The 12,801-nt window shown below is 32.5% G+C and overlaps 1 protein-coding gene across 1 annotated transcript in view; it reads right to left on the bottom strand.

The window, feature by feature from the left end:
* Positions 1 to 2,288: 2,288 nt before the first annotated feature.
* Positions 2,289 to 12,801, bottom strand: part of LOC143063241 (uncharacterized) — a 30,920-nt gene continuing 20,407 nt past the window's right edge. The window contains exons 2-5 of the mRNA XM_076235256.1: positions 12,421 to 12,641; positions 11,001 to 11,218; positions 9,273 to 9,483; positions 2,289 to 7,767 (exon numbers count right to left, since the gene is read on the bottom strand). Coding sequence (XP_076091371.1) covers positions 3,002 to 7,767; positions 9,273 to 9,483; positions 11,001 to 11,218; positions 12,421 to 12,637 — 5,412 coding nt within the window. The 5' untranslated portion in view covers positions 12,638 to 12,641 and the 3' untranslated portion in view covers positions 2,289 to 3,001. The remainder of the gene's footprint in view (positions 7,768 to 9,272; positions 9,484 to 11,000; positions 11,219 to 12,420; positions 12,642 to 12,801) is intronic.

Raw genomic sequence — 12,801 nt, 5'->3', positions numbered from 1 at the left:
ACTTCATATGTTTTTGCTATATTCATTTGCACTTATCCCCATTTGTCAAGGGAAAAAAAATTGGGGAACCAAAACTAAACAAAAGAAACCCGCAGAAGTTTTGTTCATTTTCAGGTTACTGTCTGTCTGATTGACGTATATTCTCTCATTTTATTTATATGCTTCAAACTATGTAGCATAGCATATGTCTAGGAATAGACACATAATTTAACTAACAAATCAATCAATGTTAACTCCCGTCCAATTGTATAGCATTTTAAAAGGGTACCAATTTGATTGCACCTCATGCGCATTTGGACATTAATGTGATAGTCGAGGGAAAAATGAAATTCAAAACTTATACAAACGTTGAAGGGCTGGCAATAACGGACCAAAAAGGAATTAAACAACAGAAAAGTAACAAGACTTTTATTTAAGGCTGCAGTAGTTTAACAATGTTCAAGTCCTGTAAACTGATTAGGAAGAGACATATAAAGGTATCGAACAGAAACAATAAGTAGGAATATAATGAGTTCCGAAATGAGCGAGACTGGTTTGACGAAAGGGTAAGAGTCTTCTGATACGCATGTTACACCCGCATGCGAATGTCACAATAATCGTAATAATGAAATTACAGATCATGTGATAATACTGGTATCAAAAGATCTAAGACCGCGAAAAAATGTCCCTTTTGAGTTGAAACACTTACAAATCGTACAGGTCAACCAATTCGGGATGGTGATAGGAAAACTTATGAAGGGTCAATTCTAGTCGTGCCTCCCTATAACTCTATCCGAGGAGTTTTCGTGAATAGTATTAAAAAATGAAAACAACACAATATAATTTTCATGCATCCGAATCGCTTTAAACAATATACACATGTATATTTACTGGTAACATTCCCACGTTATGTCTCTAGGAGATGTAAAATAGAGATCATAACCGGAAACCAGTATGTAAACATAATTAATTATCTATGAATATTATATATCTCCCTAAAAAGAGGCGTGGTTTGAGAAACAGCTATATTTACAAAGTGCAACCTAAAGACAATGTATGATAAAACTCAGACTAAGGGTATCCATTTATTTTTGAAAGAACAAAAAACGAGGTTACGTTCGGAATTTAATCATATGCATGATTTTAGGAAAGAATACTGTCAGCCTTACATTAGGAATCCGTATGCGTCCTGTTGCACGACAAACATTGTGTCTCTAAATATAAACTCTTCCACATTTCACAATATAAATAAGAAAATGCAGAATGAGTGCCAATCATAAAAGTCTCCAACCAAGCCACAAGGTATAAAAGTTAACAATAATAACAATTATAGGTCTTTAACACGTAGCTTTAGCTCACACCGAACAACAAGCTATACAGGGTTAAAAAAACAACAAATGTAAAATAATTCAAACAGGAAAAACAATGCCTAATCTATTTTGTTTTAACTGTATCTTTCCGGAAGACATCACAAAAGTAATAATTCCTTTTAATTTTCAATTTTGTTTTATGTATTCCGAACTTACTAGGTTCAGTCGTGAATTATCTGAACTGTCTTAACGAACGTTACCTAAATATGTTTAATATTTTATAAACTTGTTTATCCTGTTGTTATCTGCTTAGGCAGGTTTTTATTATATGTTTTAGTGTTGTTTTTTTTTTTATCTTATTACAAAATTTTGAAATGGAAATCGAAATAAATTTGAGTTTTAGTTTTATGTGTTCATGTGTTGTTTTTGGATTTCGATAGCAAACATTTTTTTTTTAATTTGGATACATACAACGTTTTACAGTTTATATACCTCGTTCTTATTCCCAAATATATTTAAGTAGGTCTTTGTACATATATAGAATAATTTGTATTGGTACCGTTAATGGTAATACTACCACTGGGTTGATGTCTCTGTTGGTCGAATATTATTTCCAGAGGCTATCATAAGGTCACTTTCCGGTACGATGGTATAGGCATGAAAATACGGATTTTGTGTTATTATTGTTTGCTGTTACAAAATTTTAGAAAATTTAAGTGAAGGAATAATCTTTTTGTTCATTTTTGGCTAGGCTCTTCGTCGTTTAAATCAGCTTTTGTTTTACGAATATTTTGGCCATGACATCACTGAAATAATATCTATTGTTGAAATGGACATCTGGTCTAGAAACATTGGCATCGTTTATAGTATCAAATCCTTTTCTTCAGGCTTGAATTATTGAGGATTTTATAATTGTATCTGCCGTTTTATCTTGTAACAGTAAACCGTTATTCAGTAACCCGGGCTATATAACCAAAATATACACAAATTTAAAGAAAACAATTTATATCTGTGTTTTTATTGGCAAAATTAGTATGCAACGCATTAGTTTTCATAAGTTAAATGAGAATAACCAAAAAACCTTCGATTTGATACCAAAAAAAAGTATTTTGTATTATACGACGGTCTCAATTTAATCTCCTATCCTAGACTCTCACTAATTGTTGAAAATGTAAACAACAAAATATTTCTATATTGATAAGAATTAGATAAAAATAAACAGCAGCCATAACTCTTTCCTTTTGTGACTGTCAATACACTTGCATTTCCGTACGACAACTGTATATTAACTACAATATCAAATACAATTTGGAAACTTTAATATCTTCTCCGCGACTAAGGGGTATGCTGATGAGCAAAAATACAATTTCTCTACACAATTATGATATTCAAACATGAAGTCTAATTTCAATATTTCTTCAAGTCGATCAGAACTTTTCAGTCAAAAGGTAGCTATCTTTCGATAAACCTTTAATTTGATATTGTTGTTCGTTATATGTTTTTCAATGATTTTTTTTTAATATCGAGCTTCTGAAAACCCACATCTACGTTATAATGTTTTTTATGACCCCTTGTCCATACGCATTAGAGAAGGTGATTCTTGATAATGGTTTATCAATTAAAGTATACACTGTTACATTACAATTTCTAATGGTTTAAATAAAACCTTCTTACATAATAAATCAAATGTTTGACACTTCCCATTTCTCGTACTAACCTGTTCTACTTTCAATTAGTTTCATAATGTTTGTATGACCTAATTTACAGGCCAAATCCAGTGCTGTCTGATTACCTTTATCTTTTATATCTACGTCTGCTTTATTATTGAGTAAGAGTTTAATGATGTCATAATGGCCTTTCTCACAAGCAACATGTAATGCTGTTTTCTTTTTGTTGTTGATGTGATCAATATTTACATTTGTTCTTAACATAATCTTTACAGTTATAAAACTTCCCGATAAGACAGCTACGTGAAGCGGACTTTCATCATCTGATCCACATATATTCACATCTGCATTATAATCAACAAGAAGTTGCACGATATCATGATAGTTATGTTTCCAAGATTGACTCTGTTCACATGCTATATACAATGGAGTTTTGTTCTCCCTGTCAGCTTGGTTAATTTCACAGTTAGACCTCACTAATAATTTTGCATTGTTCAAACGTCCTGAATAACTAGCTACATGAAGAGGACTTTGTCCATCATTATTGACAACATTTATATCAGCCTCGTTGTCAATCAATAGTTGTACCACGTCCTCATTCTCAACTGAACATGCATACAATAATGGAGTATTATTGTGTTTGTCCTGCTTATTAACTGGACATTTATTTTCTAGTAACAGTTTAACTATATTGAAGAACCGAGAATTTACAATTGTTTGTTGAAGTGTTTCCGGATATTCCTTTTTACATGCCACATGCAGTACGGTCTGACCCGTGTCATCAAATAAGTGCAAATCAGCATTAATATCCAACAAAATTTGAACAATATCATCATGTCCTTTAACACAAGCCATGTGAAGAGGCGTTCTATTTCTATTGTCCGTCATATTAATATCACAGTTAGTCTGCAACAATATTTTAACATTCTCTGAAAGTCCACAATAACAGGCGACATGCAGCGGACTTTCTCCATCATCACTTCGAATATGAAGATCTGCCTGATTATCAATCAACAGCTGAACAAGTTTATCGTTTCTTATGCCTGATGCGTAAAACAACGGCGTTTTCTTTTCGTTGTCCACTTGATTAATACGGCAATTACAATCGAGTAAGATTTTAACTATGCGCAAATAACTGTCGTCGCTCAAGCTTTCAAGGCGAATCTGTTTACATGCAGTAGTTATTATGGTGTCCTTAGTATAACTGCATAAATTAACATCAGAATTATTACTTATTAACAGATTTACTATGTCATAATTTCCCCTTTCACATGCAATAAATAAAGGTGTTTGACCTTTATTGTTAACATCATCAATATTAGCACTATTTTCAATTATTATCTTTGCAATATTAGTTTGGCCATTCGAACTGGCAACAAATAAAGGACTTTCTTTTTCGTTGTTCGATATATTGACATCAGCTTTATTGTCAATTAAAATCTGAACTATGTCATGTTTGCCATTTTCGCAAGCAATCATCAATGGGGTTCTATTTCTATTGTCGGTTGTGTTCAAAGCACTGTTTTTATTAATTAACATTTTCACAATAATGTAGGCGTCAGCATTACTATTACACGCTGCATGGAGTGGTGTTTGCCCAGTATTATCACATATGTTGATGTCGGCATCATTATCGATTAAAAGACAAATGTCATCAAATTTTCCTTGCTTGCAGTAAACAAGCAACGGAGTTTTATTACCAATATCAGTTATATTAGTATTGCAATTGTTCCTAATTAAGGTTTCAACTATATAAACATTTGATGCTAGATGGAGAGGTGTTTGTCCTTCATTGTCAAAACAATTCACGTCAGCACCATGAGTAATAAGCAACTGCGCGATATTTCTGTCTCCTTGCTTACAGGCAATATGTAAAGGTGTCTCATTGTTGTTGTTGCCAAGATTAATATCGACTTTATTATCAATCAATAACTTTATTATATCAATATGAGCTGCCTCACAGGCAACCAATAATGGGGTTCTGTTATCGTTGTCTGTGTAATTAATATCAGCATTTTTACTTATTAACAACTGGACAATATCAATACGTCCATACTTAGAAGAAAGGTATAATGGCGTGCAATTGTTACTATCACCTAAATTGATAGAACAAGTCCTTAATAAAGTTTTGACTATTTTTGTATATCCAAACTCACATGCAATATGGATAGGAGACTGGCTTGTGCAATTGCTGATATTAACATCTGCGTTGTTATTATCTAATTGCAGAACAATCTCTTCATCACCGATTTCACTGGCAAGAGAAAGTGCACTTTTATTGTTATTGTCAACTGCATTGATATCACAGTTATTATTTAACAATAATTTAATTATATTATAGCGCCGGTGTATGCAAGCAACATGAAGGGGAGTTTGACCATATTTATTACGTATATTTAAGCTATATTCTTTTCCAAGAAAATTGTGAATAACCTCAATACGGCCTTCTTTGCTAGCATTAAATATTTTGATATTAGATTCTTCATTTTTCGAGTTTTTACTTTCAAATTGATATTTGTCAAAAATATCAATAATGTCTGCATAGCCATATATCCTAGCAACATCAGGTATATACTGATTATTCCGATTACAGATCGATACATCTGCATAGTGGTCAAGTAAAATTCTCACTATGTCCTTGTAACCGCATATGCCGCTGGATCTTCTATCTACGACACTTGCAATAAACAATGGAGTTCTTTTCTTTGAATCTGTTTGATTAATATCAATATTACTTTTTAGTAAGATTTTCACTGTATTATAATTCCTCTGAATACAAGCAATATGCAGTACAGTTTCGCCAAATATATTACGTATGTTTAAGTCAGCATTATTACTTATCAATAATTCAACAACATCATTATGCCCTTCTTTACATGCAGAAAATAAGGGTGTCTCTTTTTTTGTGTCAACCTGGTTAATATTACATCTTTTCGTAGCAAGCAAATAATTAATAGTAGTCATATTTCTCCCTTGACATGCTACATGTAGAGCGTTTTTGCCAGTTGAATTCGGTATGTTAACATCTGATTTAAAATCAAGTAAAACTTTTACGATATCATGTTGATCGTTTTCAGAGGCTATGAATAACGGTGTTCTTTTGTATCTATCGGTCTGGTTTATATTACAATTGTACAATAACAGAAGATGAACAATGTCCATATAACCTTTCCCGCAAGCAGTATGCAAGGCCGTGCGTCCAAATTCATCTCGGACATTAGCACAACATTTATTTTTTAATAAAACACTCATAATTTCTGTGTGACCTTCTTTACAAGCTACAACTAATGGAGGATCTAGGTCATGTCCACGAATATTTATATCATAATCACAGGTCAAAAGGAGTTCAACAATGTCCACTCGTCCTTCTTTGCATGCCACAAGAAGTGGTGCGTGTCGATGTCTTAAAAAGATTTGGGTATCAACCAACCATTCATTATTACCATTTTGATGATGAATAGTTTCAACATGTTCAGCCATCGGTGAATTTTTGTCAGTACTTGTTCTACGTTGTGCGTTATTCATGTTTCTTTTACTGATTATGAATTTTACTATTTCCTTGTATCCGTTCAATGTAGACAGAAATAAAGGCCATTGATTGTGTACTATAGCCAGAATGTATTTTTCGTTTTTGTTTAAAAACTTTATAATTTTTTCTTGAAACAATCTATGTTTCATCTGCTGCGTGTTAAACACATTGACAAACGATTTTCTTTCAATTTCCATACCCATGCGAACAAAGTATACACATTCTAATTCTGGCGGGATCAGTATAGTAAATTCATCATGTTCTTTGTTTACGGATGCAAATTGGATTCGGTCTCGAATAAAATTGCCGTTTGCATGTTGCAAAATAACTTTAGGAATCTTTTTCCCAAAGTACAGAGCTATGATGTCAAATATTTTATCATGTAAAGTTGTTATCGTATTCGCTTTCTCCCTGATGTAAATTTCTTTTAGAGTCTGTAGACACGATAAGACATACTGCAGCGTGGGGCGAGAAGGTAAATTCAAATAATTTACAATGGCATCAAATGCCTCTATAAATTTAATGTTGTCGTAAAAATAATCTTTTTGTAGATTATTATTGTGAATAACAAGCAATGCTAGACCTAAAATACAGCATTTATTATTGTCATACATCTCGTCTAGCTCTTTTTCAAATTCGTCATACGGATTTTGAAATAGTAGTACTTTTGTTTCCTGCTTTCTGTTTCTATGAATCACGCAAAGTAGTGGAAACATATCTATACCTCTAACCATATCGTCACTAATATGAGTTATCGTTTTCTGATCAATGTAGCAACCTGCAATTTTTCTTTTTTCTGCTACAGTTGCTTCAAATTCTTTAGAAAGTAAGTTGCATTCCACTGTTTGAAACATTTGTGAAAACTTCTTAAAAATTGGTGTATTTGAAATTAGTAACCTGCAAGTAGCAAGTATGCGAAATGTACTGTTTTCAGTCCTAATGCAACCAATTTTAGTTTTTAACCTTTCCAGAGAATATAATATACTTTTTTCTGCAGAAAATCTTCCGAATATATCATCTATTATAAAAATTTGATCATGCGGCGGATTATAGTACTTGACGATATCGCATGCATCCGTCAAAGGTATAATTTGATAGCCATTATTTATCTGTAAAGTTAATGCTATATAATGAGAAATAGCGGACTTTCCCATCCCAGAATTCCCTGTTACGACTACAAATGAGTTGTTCTCTACTTGTTTTAGGACTTTTGTTGCTCCAGTAGTAATATAGAACGTCATCATTTCTGTTCTCCAAAGTTCAATCTCCTTTGTAAACAAATCTGTAATTTATAAAATACGGTGGTTATATAAGCATATTGAACCTGAGCACTCCTTTAGATACCTACGATGCAGTCTTTTATATGTGTCATTTATTTTCTGCATGTTCTCTTTTTCTCAGTTTTGTAAAAAAATATTTAGAAGTACAATTCCTTAAAAAAATGATTTTAAATGTGTGGGTTAAATATGGGCAATGATTATACACTTATTCATAAAAAAGTATCACGAAAAATACCGAACTAAAAGGTAAATTCAAAAAGAGAAAGTCCATTAAAACTGAAACGTTGAACTTTATAAAACAACGGATGAAAACAATAATCACATTTCTGAATTGGTACAGGCATCTTCAAAAGAAAAATGTGTCAAGATCTGATTTTCAAGAGAAGAAAGGAATATCCTGATTTACTAACAAAACGGGCATTTCTGAAAATTAACACGTTTTATACTATTTTATGAAGATGTCTAAAAAAAAACACATGGATCAGTAAAGTGTAAAGTGCATGATCAGAAAGATAACTTAACCAGGTTTAAATTTCTATCGGTTTTATTCTGGTTTACCGAAGTGAGCAAATTTATTTACATACATACATTTGAAAATAATATTTCCTTGAAAGATCTGTTAAACTGTGAAACCGGTAGGATACTATAAAGGTTACTATAGGAGAAATTACGAACAATTTGATATTGCAATAGACAGAAAAGAAGATGCAGCATTAATACCAATGGGACAACAAACTACCAGAGACCAAATGAGATGATATAGAAATAATCAAGTGAATGTCACAATACGGTCTTCAACAATAAATAAAACCCACACCGCATATCAAGCTATAAAAGGCCCGACATGACAAAATGTGAAACAAACCTAAACGAAAACACTTACGGCCTTATGTATGTACAACACCACAAAGAAATTTGATATATACAGCAACCAACAACAGCCGATGAATTGCAGGCTCCTGACTTGAGACATGAATATTCAGAAAGTGTTTGGGTAAAACATGTTTGCAGTTGCCTAAATATCTCCCTAACATGGGTCATTGGTGTCACAGCGCAACATAAGAATAACTATAAAAATCATTTATCAGTTCATTTCATTGAAGTAAAACAAACTATTTTTTTTAAAGTAATCCGAATTTATTAAATTTTCGGATCTTCCTAGTATAAATCTGGATACCCCAACTTTAACTAGGTCTGCAGATTTGTACTGGATTTTAATTAATATGAATCACAAATTAAATTGTTACTATTATACATTGGAATTCAATTTGTACTGTAACAAATAAACTCATCATACTAGTAAATGCCAGCATTGAAATTTTTTATTTGCGCCAGACGCGCGTTTCGTCTATAAAACACTCATCATACAGAATTAAAAAAAAGTTGAAAAGGCCAAATAAAGTACAAAGTTGAAGAGCAGAAAGTACATTCAGCTCACTTTTAGAAAATTTAAACGACATAAAATATAAATACACATGTAAATGCTTTATTGTATCATAAACCCTACCTTTCAAATTTTTTGGTATCGGATCATTCAGTTGCTCTTCTAACGTTTCAACTCTTTTAGTAACTTTAACCAATTCTTCCTCCAGTTTTATTAACTTGTTTTGAGTTTTAATAAAACTGAGATGATCTTCTCTTTGTGAAGTATCAAACTGTTTCGCATACAAAGTATCACATTCTATCTCCATATAATCACCACCGAGTCTGATTAGTGCCTAGAATGGTAATTATAATAATATTGGAATTAAGAACCTCGATGAAAATAAGCATAGTAATATCGTTTGTGGAAATTACAATACAGCGAACCAAGGCTATAATCGTCATGATATAAAGGGTCTTTTTTATCAAACTAAAATCAACAGAAGACTTTGTAGGATTATTAAACAGCTCCATAAATTCTTGGTGTTAAAAACAATCCATAATACAATCCAAATTGATTTTTGTGAATAGAGGTTTTTGACTTATTCAAATTTCCATAACAAAAAAACACAACCTATCTGAAATACATAACTGTATTACCTAATGCTGGAAATAAGCGCCATATTTCCAAATACACAAAAGTCTGTTCCTGTTAATAAGACTAATCGTCATATCTGATAGAAACAGATGTCTGTCTTTACTTTGTGGCTAAAATGTTTGTTCAGGATAATTATAAATAATTTTTTTAGACAAATAAATGCCCCGGCTTTCAACGCTGAAGTAACTTTAGTATAACAAAGTCAATGTAGGTCTTTCTTTGGAATAGTATTGTGTCTAGGAAACACAATTGATGCACACACAGATGTTATGTCAAAATAACTATAATATTTAACCTCTTTTACCCCAAAAATGACAAAGTTCAACTATCTCATGAAAGAGCAAATATTAATAAAAACAAAACCCTGACCACATGCACACCTTCAATATATATATAAACAGCTAGCAAAGTGAAAACTTTCTAGCATTTAAACTGTAGGAGAAGTTATCTGGAAACGCTCCTCTCATGCACGTAAAGACTCCAAAAAATTACAAAGTTCAACTATCTCCCAAAAGAGCAAATATAAACCATGATCAAACCCTGAACAAATGCACACATACACACCTAAAATATATGTACATACAGCCAGTATAGTAAAAACTATCTAGCGTTCAAACTGTAGGAGAAGTTATCTGGAAACGTTCCTCTTATGCAAGCAAATACTCCAAAAAAATACAAAGTTCAACTTTCTCCAAAAAGAGCAAATATTAAAATTTAAATCCTGACCACATTAATACCTTCCTTATATGTACAAACTGACAGCAAAGTGAAACATTTCTAGGATTCAAACTGTAGGAGAAGTTATATATAAGAAATAACTATATACCCATAATGGGACGGACAGACGGACGTACGGAAGAACGAAATGATCGACCGGTGGATGGGGGTAAAACAATATTCCCCTAACTTTTTGTTGCGGGGGCATATAAAGTATGATTAAAAAAAAAATCGAAGGTAAATTCAAAAAAGTCAAATCCACGTCCATAAAATCTGACAAAATCAAACGAGAGACTTTGTCAACCAACGGAACTAATGGAAAACAATCATCGTTTGCCTGTCTTGATAAGTTCGAAGAAAATGGTGTGATAAATCTGGTTTTATAGCTAATTAAACCTCCAACATCATTTAATTATTTCAATGAAAAAGATATTTTGTTTGATTTATCCAATAGTCTGGATGTGTTCTCTAAATGTTTAAATGAATATTTAAACTCACCATTTTTATATCATTCCAATAATCTTGAAAATCTATGCTACTAATAAAACCATCTTCAGAGTGAGCTATCTTATTTCTGTAAAATTTAATTCTGGACAGATCAGCTCCTACAGTAAGATTAGCTGATATCGGAGGTTTGTCACTAATTTGAATTGGCGTTAGATTCCTTATGAGACAAATCATTAACGTACTGTCAAAATGTTTTGATGATCCTTCTCCTGAAAGAATTACAAAGTAAATAATTTGCAAATAGATTACATTTTTCCTGTGGGACGTATTCAGGCATGGTTGTAATTTTCTGGACGCCATTATGGCGAAATCAGGATGGAAATCGACCCTACAGTAGGATGAGTCGTTGTCTAACTCACTATTGATATGTTTCGAGATCTCAGATTTAAGGTACCAGTTTAGTCTTCTGATCTATAAATTTACCGATGTGTTCTATTCCCGATTATAACATTTTGACTGAGTGTGAATTCACATGGCGAGTGACGTGTAGGAGGAGACAATTGCCCCATCGACGCACATGAGTTGGCTCTTTTTGAGGTTTTTTTTTTTTTTTTTTTTTTTTTTTGCTACTCCAGAAGTTTCTGTTTGTAACCCTTAATTTTAATCTATTTACGAGATTTGAACATCGGTAAACTACTGTCGTCATTAACATAAAACTATAATGTATAGATATAGGAAGATGTGGTATAGGTGCCATTGAGACAACGCTCCATCCCAGACAAAATTCTTGAAGTTATGAAAGTAAACTATTATAGGTCAAGGTACGGTTCTCAACACGGAGCCTTGGCTCACCATACAGCAAGCTATAAAGCGGCCCAATGACTAGTGTAAAACCATTCAAACGAGAAAAACCAACGGTCTAGACACAAAACGAGAAATGAGAAAGACTTATAAACCACATCAACAAAGACACTACTGAACAACTTAGGACAGTTGCAAACAATTGCAGCGGGTTTAAATGTTTTAATAGGTACCAATCTTCACCCTAATCTGAAATAATAGTGTAACATCAAAACATAAAAAGACACACTTTAAGATATCAATTGAAATGGCTTTACGCAATCAAAAGACAAGTAAACATACATTCCGGGTGCGGGAATTTCTCGCTACATTGAAGACCTGTTGGTGACCCTCTGCTGTTGTTTTTTATTTGGTCGGGTTGTTGTCTCTTTGACACATTCCCCATTTCCATTCTCAATTTTATACACTGAACGAATAATTTAATCTATGATACAATGTAAATACAAAATCAATAAAATAAGGCGTGAATAATTAAAGTAACAGTACTATACCGCTGTGAAATATTAAACAATTTCAGACTTTTATGTATGTTTGATAAATTATTGACAAAGAGCCATGTGTTGGCTTCTGTATATGTCAAAGATACAATATAGAATAAATATTGACCAACCTGTTCTTGAGAAAAGTAAATTCCATTGTTCTTGGTTGATGTATCCTTTATTTTTCAGGTCGGTCAATTTGCAAATATTTGAATTTAATGTTTTATTCAGGCAATCAGGGTGGAATTCATAGTCAAACTGTATTCTGACAGCTCGTGGTGATATTCTCAGTATTAGTAATGCAATCTTTATGTAGTTCGACTCTTCCATTGTAATAAGTGTTGTCATAATTCTGAATAGAGATAAAAAGTTGGTGAGTGTATTTCATCGGTACAAAGTTACGCACACTTGTTCAGTATGACGAGGAATTATGACGAGGTTTATAACTGCTCAGAATTATGTATGGGCACCTTGAAACTCGATCGTTTTCACTTTTACCAAATACACATACA

This window comes from Mytilus galloprovincialis, chromosome 2, assembly GCF_965363235.1.
Source record: "Mytilus galloprovincialis chromosome 2, xbMytGall1.hap1.1, whole genome shotgun sequence".
Lineage (NCBI taxonomy): Eukaryota > Metazoa > Mollusca > Bivalvia > Mytilida > Mytilidae > Mytilus > Mytilus galloprovincialis.
This window is presented reverse-complemented; position numbering and strand designations above follow the sequence as displayed.